The following is a 24,963-nucleotide window of genomic DNA, read 5'->3' as shown; positions in this document are numbered from 1 at the left end:
CAGAGAGGGTGTGGAATCCCCCTTACTGGAGATACTGAAGCACTGTCTGGGTGCAATCCTGTGCCTGCTTAAGCACTTGACCCACTGGGGTCCCTTCCTGCCTGACCCATTCTGTCATTCTGTATGTGCATGTCCTGAGGCCATCCTGCGACGAGAGACATAAAAACGCTCGAAACGCTCTTCCCTGCTGCCGGCCCTTATTCCGCTGGGAATGGTGTGGCGGAGCGCTTCGCCGGCCCGAGCTCAGCAGTGCGCGTCCCCCGCGGCTGGCGTTGGATGCGGCGGGAGGCGGGCCCTTCCCGCCCGCTTCCTTGCCCTCGTTGCCCGCGGGGCCGGGGCAGCATGGCTGGGGTGCAGCAGTGCCTGCTCCAGCTGCACCGCTGCCTGCAGCCCGGCGATGCCGCCGGCAGCGCCCTGCACGGATACAGCCTGCTGCGCAGCCTGGCCGAGACCTGCGTGGCCAGCATGGCCAGCAGCGAGCAGGGTGCGCCCGCGGGCCCGGGCCCGGCGGGGGGATCTGAGCGGGGCCTGGGGAGGGCTCGGCGGCGGCGGCACACACGCACCGGAGCGGGGCGGCTCCCTCCGCGCTGCGCTCCGTGCTTTGTGTCACTGGTGTGGCATAAAGGTGGATTCCGAGGGAGGGGGGTCTCTTGCCCCAGATAACCATCCACCGGGGTAAAAGCACTTCGGTGCGGGCCTCTATGCTGAGCTGCCCCAAGGCTGGCTTTCCGTCGGCCCTGAGCCAGGGGCGGGCTCCGGTGCGAGGGCACGGGCTCGGGACCGGGCCATGGGGAGGTCACTAGCACCCACACTTGTTGTGGTTTTTCTGGTGACAAGCGTCAGTCGTCCCCAAGGCGTCAGGGCACCCTTTGCATCAGGGGATGGGCTGGGTGGTGTACATCAAACCAACCACCTGATGGTTCCTTTGCCTCCCTGCAGCGCTGCACCTGTCCCTGGTGTTTTCCCAGGAGCATGGCTTACTCGTCTTTATCCACAGATCCCTCACCATCGAGGAAGTAAGTTGGCAAACTCCAAAGTAGCGTTTAGGTAGTGCTATATGAACAACATGTTACACACTTAAATTGGTTTTTTTTAACTTTTCAGTTTCGAGATTGCAGGGAAGAAGCGTTGAAGTTTCTTTGTGTCTTTATGGAAAAAGTTGGTGACAAAATTCATCCTTATGCCTGTAATATTAAGGTGGGTAAATGAAAATTATTTCCTAAAAGTGTCTTTGCCAGATAGTTGAAACAAGTCTGGTGGGTGTCATGTCATAACACTCATAGCTATACTTCACCTCTCCCAGTCAGCCTTGCCCATCTCTAGTGTTCGTGTTAGAGCTGAAATAATTTGTTTGACATGAAGTAATTCATACCACAGAGTGGTGTGGAATCGTTTGTTCACCTATAGACTTAATATAATTAACTTTTCTTTATAGGACATAGTAGGTATTGTTTCGGAAAATCAGTTACTTTCGTTGGAAATAATAGTTGTAACTTCTAATTTGTACAAACTAAAGTGATAATTTTAAGTGTAAACTTTTAAATGTTTTTGTAGGTGGTGGTTAATTTTAAATACCATTTTTTTTTAAAATTTCTACTGAGAAGTTGTTACTTTTGCAATATATATAGAAATTGGTGGTAACTACAATACCTGAGGTTGCTGGAGTCTGGATTGCTGAATAGCTGTATGCTGCTTTGCATAGAAATGCTTAACAGCACCACTGAAATTTTTGATCTCAAATTAGTAGCTACTGATTGTAAGGAATGATACTACTGAGGTAGAAAGTTTGCTCTGTGTGCCTTTTACTGCAGAAACTGCAATTTCTTTGCTTGAGCTGGGATTTGTTACTGTGTCAGACAGTGCTGCAGTATTGTCAGTGAAACCACTTCCAGGACTAGGTATTGTTTTAATCTTTTTAAAAAGGAGGTAGAGGAATGTTGTTATCTTTGAATTTTCACCTTTACTTACAAGTATTATAATCTCCATTTTTTTTCCTTTGTAGCAAACTTGTCTTAGTGTCTATACAAAAGAGAGAGCAGCAAAATGTAAAATCTCAGCACTGGAGCTTCTGATTAAGGTGAAATGCATTTTATAAATTTCTCTTGTTTGTAGAAAATTGGCTGTATTACTATAGTTATACTATATCATGCAGAAAATCTGTATCACAGAGTCGCAGAATAAGCTGAGTTGGAAGGGATCCACAAGGATCATGGAGTCCAACTCCCAGCCCTGCACAGCACCATCCCCAAAAGTCACACTATGTGCCTGAGAACACTGTCCAAACATTTCCTGAACCCTTGTGTGGTGCTGTGACCACTTCCCTGGGGAGCCTGTTCCAGTGCCCGACCACCCTCTGGGTGGAGAACTGTTTTCTGATACCCAACTTAAACTTCCCCTGGCACAGCTTCAGGCCATTCCCTTGAGTCCTGTCAGTGGGCACCAGAGAGATCAGTGTCTGCACCTCCTCTTCTCCTCATGAGGAGGTTGTAGTCTGCAGTAGCAGGAGACTAGTGATAGCGTAATATTTAGATGTTAGAAAAAAATATGTCTTAACAACAGATTGTCTTCAATATTCTCCAGTAGGTTCCTTAGATGTGGGCATGTCATTCCTTCATATGTTAGAGCAAAATACAATTGTTTTGGGGGCAATTGCAGATCTCTCTCCGTTTATTATGATTATTTAAGGAGAAATTTTGCTGTTGAATTGCATTCTTGCTTTAAAATACTATGTATTTTATATGTTATTGTAATATAAGATAAAGTATTTGAAAGGTGTGGAGGAGGAGGAGGAGGACTTTTTTTCCAGAAATTTATTTGCTGTGCGAGACAGTAGTTCTTTTGAATGCATTTAGACCCTTCTTTTGTAAATGCTTTTATGCCTACATAGGTTTGTTTGAGAAACTAAAGTCCCTTCTGAGTTACTCTGAGTCAGTTCTCTGAATTGGATTGGCTTTATACCAGCAGGGGGAGAAATGCAGTGTGATAAAAGCTACTGCAGACTTGTTAAGCATGTGCTCTTGTGGGGTTTATGTATACATATCTCTAAATCATACTGCGTAAAGGTTTTATGTAGGTGATCTGTGTATAATCTGTATACTATAAACGAAAAGTTGTAAATTTTGTATTTATGCGTATATAGGAAGGTAGTTTGTTGTTAAAGTAGGTTGCATGCCATTACTCTTCTTTGGACAAGTCACCTTAAATCTCTCTCATTGAATAGCATACTTGTTTACTTAATCTGAACTTACATGTATGAACTGTGTTTTTATTTAGACCAAGTAGTACTGGGTTATTGATCTTAATGTTTTTCTTTTTCTTTTCTTTTTTTTTTTTTTAATCTATCATAGTTGCTTCACAGGTTACAACGTTCCTGTCTGATGGAAGAAATGAAAGTTAGAGAGATATTTAATAAATTTTATGGGGAGCTTGCTGCAAAAAGTAAAATTCCTGGTACAGGTAGGCTTTAGTTTTTCTTAGATTGTGAACCTGTACTCAGCACTGGTGAGGCTGCACCTCGAATCCTACATTCAGTTCTGGGCCCCTCACTACACCTAGGACATTGAGGTGCTGGAGTGTGTCCAGAGAAGGGCAGTGGAGCTGGGAAGGGTCTGGAGCACAAGTCCTGTGAGGAGTGGCTGAGGGAGCTGCAGTTGTTTAGCCTGGAGAAAAGGAGGCTCAGGGGAGACCTTGTCACTCTCTACAACTACCTGAAAGGAGGCTGTAGCCAGATGAGAGTCAGCCTCTTTTCCCAGGTAACAAGTGACAGGACAAGAGGAGATGGCCTCAAATTGCATTAGGGGAGGTTTAGATTGGACATTAGGAACAATTTCTCCTCTCAAAAAGGGCTGTCAGTCATTGGAACAGGTTTTCAAGGAAGTGGTGGGGTCACCATCACTGGACATGTTTAAAAGATGTGTAGGTGTGGCACTTGGGGACATGGTTTCGTGGTGAGACTTGGCAGTGTTAAGTTAATGGTTGAACTTGATGATCTTAAAGGTCTGTTCCAGCCTAAACAATTCTATGATTCTAAAGCTCTTTGTAGTCTTATTCTAACCCTGGCTAGTGTTGTCCTCAAAGCTGCAGTTTTAGTGCGATAGTTCCTGCATTGATCACCTGTAATGTGAGCTCATCAGTTCTGCCTTGCCTCATAATATTATTTATGGCATATTACTATGAGCTCCAGTTTGGTCATCTTGGCTAGTTACAGCTGAAATCTTGTCTTGACAGGTCTGCCCCTCATAAAACTTGCTGTGCCTGCATAGAATCCTTCAGTCTGAATTCAAGCCTATAAACTTCTGCTAGCTGTTGGCCTTAACAAGAGCTTCCTCAGTGGATATGGCATTTAAATCAGTTTCCTGAGCCCTGTTTAAAAACAGTAAATGTGTTTAACTAATTGATGTGAGAGAAGGATGCATCTCACTTTATAGTATGTAGATATATAGATGTATGTGTATGCATAAAAATACGTCTGTCCTACACTTTAATCACCAATTAAACCGTCAGGGATGGTTGTCTCATGGATACAAGTTAGTAGGAATTGCACTGGAAAAGTTGAAGCAATGAGTTCAGTAATTAAGATTTAACAATATTAAAAATTACTTTCTAGTATTGGAAAAGATTTATGAGCTTTTGGGAGTTTTGGGAGAAGTCCAGCCTAGTGACATGATTAACAACTCTGAAAAACTATTCCGAGCTTATTTGGGAGAGCTTAGAACACAGGTATGATTGGAATTTCTTTTCATTCTTTGGTTTTTTGCTTTGGTTTTTTTGCATTGCTTTGGTTTTGGGTTGGTTTTTTTTTTTTCCTTTGAAGTGTATAGCACTGGGTGTTGGAATACTACTGTAGCTAGTACAGTTTGTAGGGATCTGAGTGGACAGTTGTAAATGCTTCCTTAAGGACTGTTTAAGTTTGTGTTCTCTGGTTCTGAGAAGCTTTCAAATTAAAAATTCAAGGCCATCAGTAACAGACAAATGAACCAATTTGCTGTGTGAAAAGATGGCATGTGATGATCGTTCCCCAAGGAATGTTATCTTGTCATGCACTGGTAGTTTCTGATTTGTTCTCTACTAGCTGCAAAGTCCTTGCATTTGAGGTAAACATCACATTTCTGCTGAACTTTCATATATTCTGCATTTTTAAGTACTTTTAAGACTAGTGTATTTTATCCAAGTTTTGGTATGGTTGGTCTTGGTGGAACATTTCCGTGCTTTACAAAGGATCTCTTACGCTTCCCTCCAAATGAAGTGACGCTTAGGAGTAAAAATGTTTCCGTGGAGTTGTTTCATAGAGTTGGGTGCTGATATAACTATTAAGTTGAAAGAAGTTATTTAACTACGCTTCTAGGAAATGGGAAGCCTTGGTGTAAATTTATCTTAGCTTGAGGGTATTTTATTTTTTTTCAGATGACATATGCTACGAGGGAACCCAAGCTACCTCTTGTAGCAGGTTGTCTGAGGGGACTGGGTGCACTCATGTACAACTTCACCAAGTCTGTGGATGAAGGTATGTTCTTTTCCTATGTGAAAGGCAGTTACACATTTTGATACAGTTTTACAGAAAGTCATACATACATTTAATTATTATACAGCCATAAAGTAGCACCATTTCTGTGTGTAAACTCAGAATTAAAATTTCCATGCTGGTAGGTAGTTTATGCAAAATACACAGTCCTTGTTGTCTGTCTTTGTGTGAAGTGGCCTCATCAGCGTTTTTCTATATGTAAATGTTTCAAGTGCTATCTTCTGACCGCATATTGGGCAGCTGTGAGAGCCACATTGAAGCCGAATGCAGTTTGTATGGAGATGTGTTTCTCTTAAAGAGTCTGTTAAAACATGGGTATTCAGAAAAATCAGCTAATATAGATGTACAATTTTTTTCAAATTCAAGAGTGTTTCAGGAAAAAAAGGTCTCTTTCTTAAAATGAGATATATAAGGCTTTCCAATATCACTTCTTCATACCAAGCTTTGTTAAAAATATCTTAGTCTTCACTCTGCCTACTGTATGTCATTAGTGAAATACTCACTATTGGATTGTTTCACAGATCCTCAGACTGCAAAGGAGATTTTTGATTTTGCAATGAAGGCAATCAACCCACAGGTAAATCTGCTGCATGTTAATTGTTCTACAATTAGCCCTGGTGAAGAGTAAATCACGTGACAAACCTTTTCTGATATTACAGGTTGATCAGAAGCGATACGCGGTACCTCTGGGTAAGATGTAAACTATTTCCATTCATGCTGAGGTGGATACTGTCTTTTGTCTGGAAGTGTTTATTCTTTACTTGATGTGTTCAGATGTCTCTAGTCTTTAATCTTCTAAGCTGGCCAAGGGGAAAGCTGCTGTACTTTTAAGTTGGAATATAGAGTTTGACATGTATTTGGTTAAACTAGTCAAGGTCTAACCAGCTTATGAATAGCAGCATTATACTTGATGTTGTTTGCTCCTTTGGAGTAGTACAAAACTGACGTGAGAAAGGAATGGTAGAAATAAGAGGAGTGTAGCTAATAAGGAGAAAAGATATGGCAGTGGATTGAGTTAAAAGAAAAATAAGGAGAGAAATTTCACTGGAAGAAGGAGAAAAAGAATGGGGGGAAAAAATTAAAGAAGGTTAGAGATTGGCCTCTGAAATATGAGTGGTTCATGCAGAAATTGCAAAAATGCAAGGTTTGAGTATTAGGCCCATAGTAACTGTGAGGGGTAAAACCCTCTTTAAAGACAGTCTTCCCTCCCCCCAGTTAATTCATTAAGTATCTTGAAATTTCATTTATGCTTATATTTGGAATAGCGAAATTACCTATAATCTGAATTCTTTATTTGTCTGCATCACAGTTTGGCAAAGGAGGGGACTTACGCATGTGTCCTGACAACAGAAACCAGATCCTTCTGAATTGTGCAATCAAGTATTCTTATTTAGAACCCCTAAAGTCCCTTTCTTTTTCAATATTAATGTAAATTACATCAGAACACGGTTGTGTGTTCCATAATGGTGTACATTTAAAAAGAGGATTTTGGAGGATTGTTTTTATGCTTAAATTTTTAATGTTTGGATACTGATACTGTATTGGCTAGAGGAATATATTTTATACCCTTCAGTCATGGTGGGTCTACCTACCTAAAGTCCTATTGTGGACTTTTGTAGTCTGGGCTGGTTGTGTGAAATGGAATATAAGTCTGTTTTTTAATGAGAATTGTTTTTAAATTGCAGCTGGGCTACAGTTGTTCAGCTGGCACGCTGCTCAGTTTGGAGCCTTGCTCCTGGACAACTATGTGTCCCTCTATGAAGCAATGTGCAAGTGGTGTGGCCACACACATCAGGAGCTGAAGAAAGCCAGTTATTCTGCACTGGATTCATTCCTCAAGCAGGTGAGCATCACCTGGATTCACTGGGATCTCCAAGTCTAAAGCAAAATTAAATTTCTTTAAATAGTGGGGATATTTGGTGCTTGGAAATTCAGTGAATCTTTTTCATAAATAATTATTTTGTTTGAAGTGCTTTGTATTACAAGCTAGGTATCTTCTAAGGCTTACTGTAAATTTTTTGTGAAATGCTTAAATGCTTTTGTCTGTTCTACAGATTTCTTTAATGGTGGCTAAAGATGCAGAGCTACACAAGAGCAAGTTGCAGTTCTTCATGGAGCAGTTCTATGGAATCATCAGGAGGATGGATTCAAGCAGCAGAGAATTGTCCATCGCCATTCGCGGATATGGGCTTTTCGCAGCAGTATGTGCGAAAGAGTTATTCTGATGAAGGAGCTTACTGAATGCATGTAAAGCTAGGATTCATATACCATGCATCTTACTGTTTTACCCAGCTCGTTCAATAGGGAATGCTCCTGGTTTTGGACTAAGTGTTGGACTTAATTAACTATGCTGTAAAATATCTTTTAGATGAAAATTTTTAAAACATATACTGAATCTAGTGGGAGCACTTGCAGCATGGGGCTGTAGTTGTAGTTACTTCCTGTGCACAAGTTCTGAAGTAGGAAAACAGGAGCTTCATATACAGCTGTCACAAAACTTGAGGATGTGCTTAATTGTTCAGGTACAGGCAATATGTTGTTATCTCTGTCTGCATTTAAATGGTAGAATCCAGGCCAACTTTGCTCTCAGAGTAGTTCAGAGATTCCTACAGAGCTCACTCAAACAGCTAAAAGGCACTGCTGACTGAAACAACCACAAACTAAAATACAACAAGAAACAGCAAACAAAACCATGCCTACATACCTATTTGGATGGCAGGTATGTTTATCAGGAAGCACCACTAGGAACAAACTTCCAGTTTTTGTCAGCAGTCAATTAAAATGGGAATATAACAATAAGTTAAAGCTCAATAAATAAAGGGTGGTATTTATGTATCTGCAGCCTCTGTGCTTGGTGTTGGTACCACAACTTTTATATAACAAAATTCTATACTTTTTTTCTCTCTCTCAAAGCAGAAATTAGGTTAGATAATGTCAAAGATTGTTGGGGTCCCAAAAAAAGATTAGGTAGAGAAGGTTATGAAAGGTGATAGAACAGCTAGTTACTAGCTGAATCCTTTCTATTTTGCTACCTTTTGAGCAGAGAGCATTTGTTTTGTAGAATTTTCCATGTTCTTTGTTGAAACCTCATCTTCCTTTTTTGTGGTATGAGGTAGAATGGAAATTAGTTCAAGGTATTATTTCCAGAAAAAAAAGAAGTATTCCAAATTCCAGAGTTGAAAGAACCCTATTGAAAACATCTATTATGGAACTCAAGAACTTAAAATTGCATAATGTAAATACAGAGATAGGATAAAACTGCAAATTTTAACAAATTTATTGCTCCAGTACCTATAAATCTTTAATATATTAAGACACACTGATAGTTGTTAGTGTGTTTAGATTAAATCTTGGCCAAGCATCAGATACGGGGTTGTGAGGAAGCAGAGTCTTGGTGCTACTGCAAGTTGTGATTGTAGCACTGAACTTGCGTTCATGCTTGGTTCAGTTTCAAGGCAGAATACTTCTTTAATTGCTAAAATAATCTTAAAGTAATACTTGAACTTCTGCAAACTATTAATGGATAGTCTTAATTTTGTGAGCATGTTTTTAGATGGACTAGATTCAACCTTTAGGCTAACTCCCATATTTCACTGCTATGTAAATCAGTCCATTCTTTTCCATGGTCAGTTCCTTACCACAGTGCTTGCCTGTGACCTGGTTTCTGTCCACAAAGACTGATTTTTAACCTAGTTCATGCTGTGATTTACAAATCATTCTATAGAAATTTATAAGCTTTGTTACAAACCCTCTGTTACTCCTTTGGATACTTCCCACTTGTTCGTTAGTTTAGGAATAGTCTTTATAGGTTCTGTTTGTACAGGACCTATAACAATAAAAGTTCAGAATTTGGACTGCTCAGTTAAGTGTTTAATAGTAGAAACCTGTCGGTGATAATCAGTTAAGCAACATTAAGGTAAGCCACTTATTACTTTAATGCGGCTAATTCAAAATACAAGTGAATCTTAGCATCCATAATGCCATATTTAAGATATTTACAGCCAAACTCCCATGTTTTTCAGGCTGAATATGAATTCATGTCACTGAAAGTTCAAGTACTTTTACAGTAAATTACACTGCATTAGTGAACTATTATTATAGTCCATTTCAGGTACTGTGTTTCTCATACATGTAGCAAGTAGAGTACTTAAAGTTAGTTTATTCAGATGTGTTGAGTTTCTGGAAAAACTTCAAATATCATTCCTATTATGGTTCAGTGAAGACGTGGCTGGGTTTTAGTGCTACAGCATGCATTTGTTTGCTCAGCTCTACAAAATTGCCAAAGCAGGTTTTTATTTTCTCTCTGTAAGCCCTGTAAAGCTATACATTCTGAGGATGTGGACCACATGTATGTGGAGCTCCTTCAGCGTTGTAAGCAAATGTTCCTCACAGAAGCAGAAACAGTAGATGACCATCTGTATCAGCTACCAAGTTTCCTCCAGTCCATTGCAAGTGTGATATTCCATATCGATACAGTAAGTGGAGTATTTAAAGTACCACCCAATTCTTTGATGCAGTTACAGGTCTATGAGGAGGTAGTAGCTGTGAACCTATCTATGGTAAAGGGTGTTCCTTTAAGTGAAATGTGATGACATCTAGCCCCTAGGGGATGGGAAGAATATCAGCAGAATGCTCTATTGGATTTTATTTGGATAAAGAAAATGCACTGAATGTGCTAAATAAAATGCTACAGTGCATTGAAATTAATGAAAACCATTATTGCCTAATGTGAATTCGTTTTTGTTTATTTTAGGTTCTTTATTTGGACGTAACCATACCCTTTATATGTTTATACCACTCTGCTGCTGCTTTGTCTTTTGGTACTGATAGTTAGCATGTTCTCTGAGGCTGATGCTTTGGTTCTGCTATGATGCTATGCTGTCTGTTTAAATGAGGGCCTTCTGGTTCCTACCTGTAGCTGTGAAGTAAGATTGGGGCATACATTTTGTATTCAGGCGGTTATGGATAAACATTATAATGCTGTTATTGGGATTTAATTACATTGGTACTTTTCTAGTAAGCTTAAGACTAGATTCACTGAAGCACTAATCTGTTCAGGAGCTACTTTCCATTATGTGGTTCAGGAAACTTTCTTATTCTGTTTGGTTAGTTTTATTTGTGGGGTAATTTGTTGGTGTTGTTGCTTTTGTTTGTTTCTTTGTTTGGGATTTTTGTATGTCTGAAATGAATTCAGTTGCAAAGTCTCTTCTTGTTCTCAGAGCAGATCATCATGCAAGCTTTTGTAACAAAGTAACTTGCTGAAATAATTTCATGTAATTTGCATGATGGATATTTTGTTTTTCTTTATTCTAGGTTCCTGAAGTGTACACTCCAGTTCTTGAACATCTAGTTGTGCTGCAGATCAACAGCTTTCCAAAGTACAGTGAAAAAATGCAGCCAGTGTGTTGCAGATCTATAATAAAGGTGTTTCTGTCCCTCTCAGGAAAAGGTCCAGTTCTCTGGAGCTTTATTAGCACTGTGGGTGAGTCTGTGATATTAACTTCATTGGAGTTTTTTGGGATCATGGGGTTTTTTTCCTCTGGTTGGTTGGGGTTTTTTTTCCCTAGATTGCTTAACCAGTTCTAATAGGGAGATGTGGAATAGCCATTTAAGATCAAAAATAAAGCTTGTTGTTCTTCAGTAATGGAGGTTGAGTGTTTCCATGGTGTTATTTTTCAATATCCACTGTTAAATAACTTCAGGAATGCATTTAACAATTGTTTTGGATAACAAAGTGGATATGGTTAAGGGCAGGTGAGCACATGTTTGTGATAATGCTTGCATTCCTGCCCTGAAGGATTATGGGAAGAAAGGGATTTCATGGCAAAGTGTACAAAAATCTATTCAATGTCCTTTCAGTTAGCCCTACAAAATAGCACAGAAAATAGGGGGAGTAGGGTGAGTGTTACCTCTATTGGAAATGCAATTTTTTTCATGCTCTGGAAATTTTAAATAGTAAAAGTTAAGATTCCAAATATGCAGTTAGTCAGGTACGGTTCTGTGAATGTGATACTGAATGTGTCAGCATTGGTAGCTGACAGTTCCAGTAGTCTCAAGCATGCTGACATTTCTTTTTAATGGTTTTCAGAAATGATTTTTAATTTCTTTCAACTATTTATCATGGCTTTTCTCTGTTGCTGGGGCATTTTCATTGTTTCCCATGTTCTTGAGTTGGGAAGTGGTGCACCCAAGTACTGTGTTGATCCTAAGTCCATGAAAATCATTGGGAGTTGTTGCCTCTTCAGCAAGGGCATTATGGCTGATTCCTTGGTCATCATTCATAATCAGGAAAAAGTCAAAGCAGTATTGAGAAAAGGTAGTAAGAAGCAAGGTCAGAATTGACTACCTGTGGAACATCCTGGAGTCAAGGCTCTGATTTGGGCTATTTTGTCCTTAAAGGTAAAAATTTTTTTGCATCTCCCTTACCATGACAGAATATAGAAAACAGAAGACTGATTTGTTTTGTTGTTAATGTAATGAGTAATATGAATGCTGTGTCTTTTTAAATCTATTCAGGGAATTTGGTTTTTGTTTGTTTCAGTGCATCAGGGATTAATCAGAATTTTCTCCAAGCCGATCACATTTTCGAAGGTAAAATAACTGTTTAAACACATTTATTTCATTTCTATTCCTAGGGTGTACATTCCAGCTCTTGGCAATCTAGCCCAGTAAACAAGGGGAAAGCCCAAAGAAGCAAAAATAATACTCTCCATTTTGTTATTAATCTGTTCTTATTATTAGTTATGGGTTCATTTGTTCTTAGTCTCTTGTTCCCACATGTGGTCTGCATAATGTGGATGTGCCTCTTGATAAAAAAAAATACAGGAAACAGACTTTTGTTTGGTCAGGTTGTGTGTAATAAAATAGGCTGTAATTAGAGTCATCCATCTTTCTTCCAGGGTAAGTTTTGGACATTTTAAAAGTTCTACTGAATGCTTGTGTTAAGCAAGGATATTAAAGCTTTTTACTCCTGTGCAGCAGAATAACTATAGAATTTCTCAAATAACTGGGCACTAGGAGAGCAACTTCAGGGATTTTTTTTTTTTTTTGGTGAGGAGGTGGTTGTTTTGTGCTCTTTTCAGATTGATGGAGAAAGTTAAACATTTCACTTTTCTACCTGCAGCAGTAATGTTAACACTGTGTTGTAAGACTCAGGTAGTTCCATAGGCAGTTGTAGTGAGATTTGACTGAGATGGAGTTAATTTTTCCCTTAGCAGCCCTCATGGAGCTGTGCTTGTATTTGTAACTGGAAATGTGTTGATAACACACCAGTGTTTTGGCTGCTCCTGAGCGGCACTGGCACAGGATCAAGGCTGGCTCTCCAACATTTCCCCCTCACCAATAGGCTGGGGGGACAGGATCTTGGGAGGGACCCGAGCCAGGACAGCTGACCCAAACTGACCAAAGGGGTATTCTGTGCCATATGGTGCCTGGTCAGCAATAAAAGCTGGCAGAAAGAAGGAGGTGGGCAGCATCGGTTATTAAGATGTTCGGCTTTTGGAGCATCTGCTCCATGTACCAAAGCCCTACTTCCAAGGAAGTGGCTGGACATTGCCTGCTGATAGGAAGTAGAGAATAAGTCTTTTGTCATCCTTTGCTATTAAACTTTTATCTTGACCCGTGGGTTTTTTCCATGTTACTTTCCCCTTCCCCATCCTGCTGAGGAGGGGAGTGGTAGAGTGGCCTGGTGGGTACCTGCCATGCAGCTAAGGTCAAACCACCAGAGCAATGTTTCTGAAAAATATTGTGTCCCTTCAGGATTTTTTTGAAAAAGAAACTTCTGGATCAGAAGAATCCTTTGAAACTGGAGAAGTTGGAACACGAAGATCAAAAGTACCGACTTGTAAGGACTATCTGTACCTCTTCAGAAGTCTACTGAGCTGTGACACAATTAAGGTAAAACATAGTTAACATGGAAATACAAAAGAAAACATGATTCTGAGTCTTCTCATCACTGGTTTTCTAACCCTAGACTTTTTCCAAATGTCATGTTGTAGAAGGATTGTTTCCTGGTTTTAGTTGGATTTTATGGCTGATAATTTAATTAAACAGTGATTAATTTATTCTTTCATAGCTGAGAAACATCTAAAACTGGATTCTCTGGGTCATTTTAATGTTAGTTTATAAATTAAAGAAATCATTTTCATTTGTGTTTTGAAACATGAACGTTTTTGTCCCACAAAGGAATGTGGTTTTGAAGATGCAAACTTTCTTACTGAAAATGCACAACTGCAATCCCTGAGTCGCTTGCTGTATGATGAACTTATAAAATCTATTTTGAAGATTATTGAGAAATTGGACCTGACTGTTCAGAAACTGGATGTTAGTGAACAGGTGAGACCTGAGGACCTATCCATTAACTCCTGCTGTTGCAGGGGAATCAAAATCATATTCCCTGTTTTGTTTTCGTTATGCCTAGATAGCACCCTTTAGTGTCCTTGAAGTAACATTTATCATAGATAAAATGTTTTACTTAGTATTTCTGAATGATGCATTGCAGTGTTAGGAGATGGAAACATCAGAATCAGTAGAAGTTCACAGAACCTGTTATTTTAGGCTTTTTACTCTGGAATCTACTGGTTTTCATTTTTCTACTTGCATTCACCTTAGAAGCAGGCATCTCTTATTTTTCCTTTCAATTACTGATGTGCCAATTGTTAGTCCTCCGTCTGTCAGACTACCTAGTAACAGCTAGAAAAAGACAGACTGTTAATGTGGCAAAAAAGGATGTAAAAGTTTCTGTTTTGTTGCAGATCCAGTGTTCTTTCTCCAATATTTATTTTCAGGGTGAAAATGCAGGTGACAGTGCTTTGGTTGGGCCTTCTTCTGACCCTGCTTCAAACCTTCAGCCAACAAAGCCAATAGATTTTATTGCCTTTATAAATCTAGTGGAATTCTGCAGGTATTGATATGTTTTTATGTAATTTGAAAGTTACAAAGTGGTTAGAAGAAGTTGGAGGTGAGATGTATTTAAGGTGCTTGTTTCTGAGTTAGTTTGATAGATTGTATTTCAAAATGCACAAGTGATTAGCAGGGAGACTGGAAGGGTTTTTCAGACATCTGGGCCATAGGTAAACATACTAGCTCATCAGCTCAGGTGTTTTTAAAGAGTACAGGAGACAAGCATTCACTTTCATTATTTGGGTGTAGTTGTCTTTCAGTATATGTTGCAACTTTCAGTATTATACTGACCATATATCCTAAATACTTCAAAGACCAGAGATACAGTCTTCATAGACTAGTAAGGGACATTAAGTGAAAGGTACAGCATTAGCTGCCTGTGGAGGTCCAGCAATGAAATGTGAAATATGAAGATGTGTGTTTGTATAAATTCAGTAATGAGATATAATGAGAAATGGCTTTGCACTCTAAAACAAAATTAAAATCTTGCTGTGCTTCTCAGAAGGCAGCATGCATTTATTCTCTGTCTGTCTTTGGAGCTGCTCTGTTACAGCAATATTTCTTTCTAGTACTGAGATGAAAGTTTGAAAAAATAAAACATTTTTTTTTATTTCTTTTTTCTTTTTTTTCCCCCCCCCTATGTTTTCTGTGCATCTGTTTTAGAGAGATACTTCCAGAGAAACATGTGGAATACTTTCACCCTTGGGTATATTCCTTTGGTTATGAGCTTATTATATATTCAACAAGACTACCTCTTATTAGTGGATTCTACAAGCTGCTCTCTGTTACAATGAAAATTGCCAAGAGGATAAAATACTTTGAGGTGAGATCTTTTACCCAGTGGAGGGGTAACATGTTGTGTTAATGATTGTGTCATTCTTTATGTATAGTATTTTATGCACTATGGGAAATAGTTCATTGAAACTGTTACTGGGTTGTTTCAAGTGTTTATAGCTTCCTATGCCTCCATAATTAGAAGCACATTAAAAGTCAAAATTTAGACTAGAAGCCCAGTTTCTGGAAAGACACCATCCATGTGTAATCACAGAATCTCAGAATTGCTAGGGTTGGAAAGGACCTTTGGAATTCATCCAGTCCAACCCCTCTGCTAAGGTAGTGTCACCTAGAGCAGGTGACACAGGAACTCATCCAGGTGGGTTTGGAATGTCTTCAGAGAGGGAGGGTCCACAACCTCCCTGGACAGCTGTTCCAGTGCTCTGCCCCCCTCCATGCTCTTTTCAAAATCCTGAGCTGGATGAACAGAGATGGGAGGTACCCTTGCAGTGCAGGTGGTATAGAAGATATTTTGGATAGAAACAATCTAACCAGAACAGCAGAGTAATGTACTGGTTAATTGCTCTACTTCTGGGGTATAGTCCTATTCCACTCACTGATTTCCACAGGGAATATGATGCCTACTGGTGGATGCACTATTTGTGGTAAGGAAGCTATTGGGCTAAAACACGTGGATGTGTAGCCCACCACAGAGCCCAGAGCCGTCCCTGCCACTGCTGCTGATGGCACCAAGTGAAGCACATTTGGAAACTCATTGGTGTAGAGGCTTGTACTGTGGGCACTGTTGAAAATTGTTTTCTTATTCTACCAGCATTCTTGCCACCTGGACATCCACTGTTAGGGAAGTTTGGGGTTTTGTGGTTTCTTGGGTGGGTGGAGGAAATTAAACCATTGAAAAGTTACTTTGCAGTCATATATCTGTTGTTTATGTGCCTAATATTTAGCATAGTCCAAAAAGTTGACCCTCAGTGAACCATAGTAGTGTTAATTTCTAACCTTTGAAAGATCAAAGATACATTTCAAGTTTTCACTGACACCAGTTTCATATTGGGCAGTGATGTATGTATTGTAAATGAGTTGAACTTGTGATTTGTAATTGTACTATGTGCTTTTTAGTAGTGTTGACTTTCGGTTTCTGTTTGGTAGGGTGTCAGTCCAAGGAGCCTCAGAAGATGTCCTGAAGACCCAGAAAAGAGCTCTTGCTTTGCACTCTTTGAAAAATTTGGAAAAGAGGTAAGGAATTTTGCTCACTAACTTTCTTAGTCTGAATATAAACATATGTGATTCAATCAAAATTTTATCTTCTGAGGAATCTTACATATACAGTAGAAGTATTCTTGCTTTCTGAGCTATGCAACACAGTGGGGTTTTAAGATCTTTTTCTGTCTTTTACTTAATGTCAGAAGAGGTGTATTGGTCACCAGTTCATATACAATTGAGAAATAACAGTATAAATACTTCTGGCAACTGTCTGCAGGTGAATGAGATTCCAGTATTGGTTTTGGCTTATTTTACATGGGTATCAATACAGCTAAGTTAAGATTTCAAAAGGTTTATGTTTGTTCTCGATCTATTTATCTGAATTTTAGGTTGCAGCAAAGATGAAACAGTATAAGGATGAGTTGTTGGCATCTTGTCTGATTTTTTTGCTCTCTTTACCACATGACATCGTCATGCTTGATATCAAAGCATATATTCCTGCACTGCAGGTGAGTCAAAGTGATGTACAGCTAACACTTTTTTTCCCCTAAGATACGTATAAACATTCTGTAGCAGAGTTAGCATCCTTTTGTACTATTAAGGTAACTATTAAGCTCTCTATAGTCTTCAGTGAGATAGAATACAAATGACTTGACTGTTTGGATAAACAAGTAAATTGTTGGAATTTGCTTTTGCACTAGGCAGACCCTCTTAGTGCCTGTGTTGCAATATAAATGTATCTCCTGTGCTGATCTTAAGTGAGAAAAGTTACTACAAAGAGAGATGTATTGTAAGCTAAATGCTTTTAAATTTGTCTCTTTTACCATGAAGTAACACTGGTCAATAAATATGAAAGGCTGATAGTTTTGTATTTGACACTTAGAATGCATTTAAGCTGGGCCTTAGCTGTACCCCAATGGCTGATCTGGGCCTGGATGCTTTGGAAGACTGGTCAGCTCACATCCCCAGGCATATGATGCAACCCTACTACAAGGATGTCCTGCCTCTTCTTGATGGTTATTTGAAAAGCTCTACATCTACAGGTACATACATGCAAAAAATTGCTAGTCTTAAGGAAGAGGAAAAATATTTTTTTATAAAGATGTGTATATGCCCTACCTTCTGTTTATATTGTGCACTTTCTGTGGTCAGAACAATACAACTTACCTTACACCCTAAAATGTACTTCTTTCTTAAACTAGGATTTACTTGCTTCTGCTGAACAATCAGTAATTGTTGCCATTTTATTTGTTACTTCTCTGTGATATGTTCCTTGTTTGCTTAAATTACCTTAGGTTTCTCTAGGAGACTTATTTTCCGTAATAAAGATTTTAAATGAAAGAATAATTGTCACATCTTGAAAATAAAAATGGGCAAAACCAGAGTGGTTTTTTTTTTTAAATGAAACTATGAGCAGGAACATGAGATACTGGTACAATAAACTGGTTTTGATATGCTGGGTTTTTTTTGTTCATCAGGTGAATCCCAGAATAACTGGGAAGTAAGGAAACTTTCTCAAGCAGCCCAGAAAGGACGTAATAAAGTTGTGATACAGCGTATAAGAAGAGCAAAGACACTTTCAGTGGTAAGAACCCTCTTTCTTTTTAGAGTTAAATATCAATCCTTCCCTCCCACTGCTTCTTTTTCTTTCTTGCATGCATACTTTTTTTTTTTACAAGGGCTACTTCTACATTAGATGAGTTTAATGAATTCCATTCTACAGTGTGGCTCAAGAAGCTGTCACATCAGCACAGCTGGAAAGATGTTATATTCCAGGGTGAGAATGGGAATTAAGCAGGGAAAAGGGACTGAAGAAATCCTGTAAGTCAGTATCACTGCTAGACTGATACATTATGGCAACAAAAATTTAACTCCAACTCCCAAAATCAGGGCCCAGCTTAGCAGTGTTGCAGTATGCAATATAATTTTGTGAGTGTTTAAGTGTTTTGGGTTTTATTAATTATCTTGTGGATAGGCTTTTAGTCTTTTGTGGTCAACATATGTATTACTTTGACCAGTGGCCTCTCAAGTGTTAAGTGTAGTTTTATTTGTATATTCCAGCGCCTCTTTTTAGGCGTGAAATTATTAGTTACTCCTATATGTAGAACATTTTCCAGCCTGATTGTCTTTAGCCATAATGCTCCTGGAGTGAATCCAGTGGAGAGCTACAAAGATGATTAGAGGACTGGAGCATCCCTTATGAGGAAAGGCTGAGGGAGCTCGGCATGTTTAACCTGGAGAAGTGAAGACTGAGAGGGGACCTCAGCAATGTCTGTCAGTATCTGAAGGGAGGATGTCAAGAGGATGGAGCCAGGCTCTTGTCGGTGGTGCCAGGCGATAGGATAAGAGGCCATGGGCAGAAACTGAGGCACAGGAAGTTCCATCCAAATGTGAGGAAGAACTAATTTACTGTGCAGTGACCATGGACTGGAACAGATTTCCCAGAGAAGTTGTGGAGTCTCCCTTACTGGAGATTTCTAGCACTGTCTGGATGCAATCCTGTGCCATGTGCTCTGGGGTGACCCTGTTTGAGAAGGGAGGTTTGACCAGATGACCTCCAGCAGCCCCTTCCAACTTGAATGATTCTGTGATTCTGTGAAACAAAATGAGTGAATTTTATATCCCATACAGGCTGCTTCTGAAAATCAGTTGCCTGAGAGAGGCACTGTTTAGTCTGAAGAAAGGAGGCTCAGAGAAGACCTTATTGCTCTTTACAACTATCTGAAAGGAGGTTGTAGCCAGGTGGGGGTCAGTCTCCCAGGTAACAAGTGACAGGACAAGAGGAAGTGGCCTCAGGTTGTGGCAGGGGAGGTTTAGGTTGGATATTTGAAAAAATTTCATCGTGAAAAAGGTTGTCAAGCATTGGAACAGGCTACCAAGGTAAGTTGTAGGATCACCCTCCCTGAAGTGTTCAAAAAACATGTGGGTGTGGTGCTTGAGGACATGGTTTAGTGATGAGCATGGCAGTGCTGGGTTAATGGTTGGACTTGATGACTTCAGAGATCTTTTCTAATCTAAATGATTCTGTGATTCTATATAGGCACAGGATCTAAACTTTAAGTTCTGGAATTAAAGCAAATGAAAAGAGCAATTTTTGCTTCAGATTTGTTTCTGCTTTTTATGCTTTTATGCCATTCTGTAGGTATATGTTATCTGTGATAATAAAATTTTACTTGAGAAATAGTAATTGAAAGCTCACAAAATGCCATGAAAATGCTTTCCAGTCTTGCCCTCTTTTGCTTACTAACCTGAAGTTCTTCTCTTGTTTGATGCAATTCTTGTCCTCATGGGTTCTTCATTTTACCTTTTTCATCTGTGTTTAATAAGAGCCATAAGACCTTCATTTTCTCTGTAAACCAAATTACTTCTATAAGGAAGTAACTGTTCTTTCACTAATATTAATCTTTCGAATTATTTAGGATAACAGTCCCTCCTTGGAAGCAGTAAGGAGTAGAGTGGCACACCTTCTTGGATCCTTGGGAGGGCAGATTAACCACAACTTAATTACAGGTGAGTATCCTATCAATGGAAATGAAAATATTTATATGTCTCTGCTGTCTCTCTTGAAAGTAGATTTCAAAGGCCTCAATATCACTTTATGAGAATGAATGAGCTTTTCAGGTTTACCTATTTTTTGTTGCTCATGTTTAAACAAAATTACTTTTATTCAATTCTGGAGTTTAGTAGAGCAAAAGTACTCACCAACTTAATATGGAGTACAGAAAGTGTTTAGGAAACTACAGTTAAAAGCAAAAAACTGTGCATCTGAGTGTATGGTTTTATTTATTTCCCCCTTCACCCTCTGGCTGCAAAGCCATTTTAAAACTTTGCCCCAGTGTGCAGCTTCCTAGTACTTATTTCTACCTCTACTACAGTTCTCAGTATTTTAAGAACTGCAGTCATGAATTGTGTAAATCTCAGCAAGCTTACTTTTTCACTTGCGAGTTTAAGGTACATCATGCCTTTAGTGTGTGTGGGTAGTAGAGTTCCATTGAGGGTGCTCCTCAAAAAACAAGACAAAGTTTTCTCCCTTTCTCTATCCAGTCTATGAACAAGCTTTATAATTTAAATATTAAATATCATACAATCTAATAAAAATGGAAAACAATAGTGTAAGTACCTGACCATGAGATTCAAGGGATAAATTCAGCACAAAATTTAATTAATCTAAAAATTAATGTAGTATTATAGATTTTTTTTTTTCCTTTCTTTGCATGCTTACTTTTGGTTTTTCTACCTTTACAATCGATATTCTTTTTGCCAAGTAATTCGCTGTTACTTACTCAAAAATACTGTGGGAAAGTAGCCTTATTCTCTGGAAATTAAATACAAAGTGTGGTCAGACTTTGTTAACCACATTTACAAATATAGGGGAGAGAAGGGTGTAAGTATGCCAGTTTTCCTTGGAGGAGATAGGTATAAATGGCTGTAGATGTAGTCATTTCCTGCGCAATTGCAGGAGTCAGTATGTTGGATCTTCTTGTCTGATAGACCTTCACAAAGTTTCTGTAACATTAGAAGACAAAAGCATTGTACTGGATGTCTTACAGAAGTATTTTAAATCAAGTGGGATTCAATGTCTTCTGGATTTATTGTCTCCGTCCTTAACCTATATTGAAACTGGAGGCTGCTGCAACTCTCACCTGAAACATTGGCTGCAATTTTTTCAGTAGTTTACAGAGCATTAACATTGCATGGCAATCTAACTGAAGTTGGAAGGTTGCAGATTTTTTGACTGAGCTAAATACTCACTCTATGTGTATTGTATTAAGCTTGTTTTCATCTTTTTTCAAATGCATCAGCTACATCTGCAGAAGAGATGATGAAGAAATGTGTATCCTGGGACACTGAAAAGCGTCTGAGCTTTGCTGTACCATTTGCAGATATGAAGCCTGTCATCTACTTGGACTTATTTTTGCCTCATGTGACTGAACTGGCTCTTTCTGCAAGTGACAGGCAAACAAAAGTATTGATGTTTTTTTCTACATCTTGTTTTATGCTAGATGATAAAATTGCATAAAGTAATGTGTTCCTTGTTACTAAAGACCTGTTTTAATTAATTCATAGGTAGCAATGTGCTTCTTTGGCACTCTTTCATGGTTGCACTATTCTGAGTGCTTAGAAAGTAAAGAGCAGAAGTTGCTGTAAGCTCTGTCTGACAGCATTGTGCTTGATTTAAAGGCCAGTTAGAATGTGTGCAAGTTATTTCCACGGTCATGATCTGGTCCTGGAATGGTGATTTAGCATAGATTGGAGTGATTTCTCAAGTACACCCTTTCATGTGACTCATTGTCTCCTGCCCACACTTTTGTCTTCTCTGTGAAAGTAACAGATGCAAACCAAAGGGATTTTTCAATTTCAGGTTGCAGCGTGTGAGCTGCTACATGGCATAGTCACATATATGTTGGGGAAAGCCTCTCAGATGCCAGAAGGACATCAGGGTCCCCCACCTATGTATCATTTACATAAGCGAGTATTTCCAGTACTGCTTCGTCTTGCTTGTGACATAGACCAGGTAAACAGATTTATTTATATGAATTTTAGCTTGTTCAAATACCCTTACATATGGGAATTAATTAATAGTTTTATTTATAAGTTTTCCTGACATGTTGGGGTTGGTTATTTTTCCCAAATGCAGTGTATTTTGTAAGCTGTAATTCTGTTCTAGGGATAGATTGTCTGGATTTTGGGAGTAGGTAGAAGCCTTTTCAAATAGTGGTTTCAAATACTTCTGTGAAACGTAGTTCAGAGTACCTCAGGGAAGTGTACAAGAGAGATTCAAGTTTCAGGGTTCACTCAGAGTTTGTGGCAGCAACACTCTATCACCATATTTAATTTCTGTAGTTTTTCTGTAGTAAGTTAATTGAAGGTGAAGTTGATTATTTCGATATTGAATGTGTACAAAGCTACAATCATAGGAAAAGCATTTGGGAGAGAGTTTGTAGCTGCCTCTTTGATATCTACAGATTTAATTCAAACATTTGAACTTTATATTTCTCCTCCTTTGCACAAAACAGAACAGATGCATAGGTTCATCTCCACTGAAATTATGGGTCTTATGCCTTTTGAGACTGCTGTTTGGACCCTGGCATCCATATCTATTTTTAGATCAAAGGGATTTTGTGTTCTGTTAAAATGTACAGGAAGTGGTGTTACCAATTTAGGTGAAACCTCTTTTACTGGCATGTGGCTGAACATAAACCATAGGAAAATGATGTCTGGATTGGTCCAAACCACAGGCGTATGCACTGCACTTGAAGCATGTATAAATGAGTGTATTTAATGTTTCTTCCCTTCATGTTGTAGTATGACAGTACTCAATCAGATAATTTGCAATTTAATTGTTGAAATCTAGGAAGTTAGAATAATGGTAAAGATAGATTTTTAGATCTAAATACAGATTAAGAAACAAACCTCCCTGTTTCCCTGACTGTGTATTGGCACATCAGTCTGTGGCATGCAATGTTCTTTGTCTCAGAGGATATTACTGAAAGTAAGCTTGGAGGTCATTTGGACTAGCTGAATAGAAAGCATCTAACCCATTTTAATGATTTGGGGTTTTTTAATCCTTAATATGGAAATGTAGTATGAAATTGGTTATTCATTTCATAGACCCTTTTCAAAAAGGGTTTTATTCTTATATATGGGTTTTATTCTTATATATTTTGAATAGCAGAGTATAGAAATGTATTCATCCTAGAAATGCAGTTAATGTTTGCTGTTTTCAGGTAGCAAGACAGTTGTATGAGCCTTTAGTCATGCAACTCATTCACTGGTTTACCAACAACAAAAAATTTGAGAGTCAAGATACAGTGGCATTCCTGGAAGCTATCCTGGTAGGTGATGAGTCTTTCCTCTCTTCTCTGTGCCATGTGACTTTATTTTTAACTAGCATAATTTTTACTACTGAAGCAACCAGGAACACGTGAACAGATAGAACGGCCCCTTAACTGTTTGAAAGAGAGAAAATGCTTGGTTTATTGATTTGTTTTCTTAACTGAGATTTTGATGATGGACTTCTCTTTCTTTGGCATTCTCAAAATGCAGGTATATCGTCTTCAGATAAATGAAACACTCTTTATCATCAGTGTGTACTAGAAACAACTGAAGCACATTCACCATTCATTCCCCTGGATGCCTTTGTTGTCTGTTTTATCTTTCTCTAAGTATCTTTGTTTTCACCAGTTGCAAAATTTTTACATTTAGAAGAAGTAGTTGGAGGCGAGAGGTTTGGAGTAGTTTTTTTTAATGAAAGTCAGTGTTGTCTACCACTTCTTAAGCACAGGAAACTCACCCATCATGAGAAAATGAAGTGACTTAGACAAGACTCCTACATTGATAGCTGAGACAGGAGTAGAAATCCAGATCTTTGAGGTGTAATTCAGTGCTGTGAGGGCTGAGAATGCTACCCTTCCTTTAGAGAGTGGCAATTTTGAATGAGCTTTGTTGATTTCTGGGGAACCGTGTGTACAGTTTTTTAATTTGTAAATAATGCCATGTAAACAAGCTTGCTCTAACACTGCACTGAGACAATGGTGGGGGTTTTTTCATTCTTGTAATGAAACAATCTTATGTCATTTCAGAGTGGCATAGTGGATCCAGTTGACAGCACTTTGAGAGATTTCTGTGGTCAGTGCATACGAGAATTTTTGAAATGGTCTATCAAGCAGACAACACCGAGACAGCAGGAGGAAAGCCCGGCAAACACCAAGTCTCTTTTTAAACGGTTGTACAGTCTTGCTGTTCACCCCAGTGCTTTCAAGAGACTGGGTGCAGCACTTGCTTTTAACAGTATCTACAGAGAATTTAGGTGAGCAAGCAGGGCTTGAAACAGTAGCTAACTTGAACTAAAGGTTCAATAAGATAAAAAGAATTAATTGTAGAACTCAAATAGTCATCCACTGACACTCATTCTGTTAATGTATATGGTAGCTGTAAAATTAGGTTACTCAGCTTCTTAGTTTTTAATAATGATTTTGTAGCTTGAGCTTTCTGCCAGTGGGAAATGTATAAAAATAAATTTTCATCACAAGTTTGTGGCAAGTTTTTTATGCCTTTTCAGGATGCTCAGCAAATTTCACTGCTGTTTTTAAACTGGTTTAGGTGTACTTTTTTTGTGCAAACATAGTGTGCAGTTTATATCTACAGTATTTAATTTGATAGGTTTTAATTAGAATTTTACACTTAGTGCTTCTTCTCATGTTTCTCATGAAATTTTTTCCTGATTTTTTTAAAGGGAAGAAAATTCTCTGGTGGAGCAGTTTGTATTTGAAGCCCTGGTTGTTTTTCTGGAAAGTCTGGCTTTAGCCCATACAGATGAGAAGTCATTAGGTGAGCCATAGTTAATTAACTGTGGAATGAAGCAAAAAGTTACCTTGTTGAATCTTGGGTTAAAAAAGAAAAACTATAACTGTAAGAAAAGTACATGCACTTACTTTAGCAACAAAGGAAGAATTATTTCTCATTATGGGTAGAGAGGTCATTTTGATACCTTAAGAGGCCACCTAAAAACAGAGACTAGACAGGAGTAAGGGAATAAGGTAGGT

General features: G+C 38.7%; 1 protein-coding gene across 1 annotated transcript in view; it reads left to right on the top strand.

The window, feature by feature from the left end:
• Nucleotides 1–342: 342 nt before the first annotated feature.
• Nucleotides 343–24,963, top strand: part of PRKDC (protein kinase, DNA-activated, catalytic subunit) — a gene marked incomplete at its 5' end in the record, with an annotated part of 82,635 nt that continues 58,014 nt past the window's right edge. Inside the window, 28 exons of the mRNA XM_082303206.1 lie at nt 343–484; nt 940–1,016; nt 1,105–1,197; nt 2,003–2,077; nt 3,348–3,456; nt 4,607–4,719; nt 5,404–5,503; nt 6,043–6,098; nt 6,181–6,211; nt 7,207–7,364; nt 7,576–7,722; nt 9,832–9,996; nt 10,835–11,003; nt 12,063–12,112; nt 13,280–13,417; nt 13,706–13,855; nt 14,308–14,423; nt 15,086–15,245; nt 16,364–16,450; nt 16,807–16,926; nt 17,301–17,460; nt 17,896–18,002; nt 19,837–19,927; nt 21,220–21,383; nt 21,780–21,932; nt 23,146–23,253; nt 24,001–24,227; nt 24,654–24,748. Coding sequence (XP_082159332.1) covers nt 343–484; nt 940–1,016; nt 1,105–1,197; nt 2,003–2,077; nt 3,348–3,456; nt 4,607–4,719; nt 5,404–5,503; nt 6,043–6,098; nt 6,181–6,211; nt 7,207–7,364; nt 7,576–7,722; nt 9,832–9,996; nt 10,835–11,003; nt 12,063–12,112; nt 13,280–13,417; nt 13,706–13,855; nt 14,308–14,423; nt 15,086–15,245; nt 16,364–16,450; nt 16,807–16,926; nt 17,301–17,460; nt 17,896–18,002; nt 19,837–19,927; nt 21,220–21,383; nt 21,780–21,932; nt 23,146–23,253; nt 24,001–24,227; nt 24,654–24,748 — 3,361 coding nt within the window. The remainder of the gene's footprint in view (nt 485–939; nt 1,017–1,104; nt 1,198–2,002; nt 2,078–3,347; nt 3,457–4,606; nt 4,720–5,403; nt 5,504–6,042; nt 6,099–6,180; nt 6,212–7,206; nt 7,365–7,575; nt 7,723–9,831; nt 9,997–10,834; nt 11,004–12,062; nt 12,113–13,279; nt 13,418–13,705; nt 13,856–14,307; nt 14,424–15,085; nt 15,246–16,363; nt 16,451–16,806; nt 16,927–17,300; nt 17,461–17,895; nt 18,003–19,836; nt 19,928–21,219; nt 21,384–21,779; nt 21,933–23,145; nt 23,254–24,000; nt 24,228–24,653; nt 24,749–24,963) is intronic.

Source organism: Coloeus monedula, assembly GCF_965178545.1.
Source record: "Coloeus monedula genome assembly, chromosome: 1".
Classification (NCBI taxonomy): domain Eukaryota; kingdom Metazoa; phylum Chordata; class Aves; order Passeriformes; family Corvidae; genus Coloeus; species Coloeus monedula.
The sequence above is the reverse complement of the archived record's forward strand: the minus strand, read 5'-3'. Positions and strand labels throughout refer to the sequence as shown.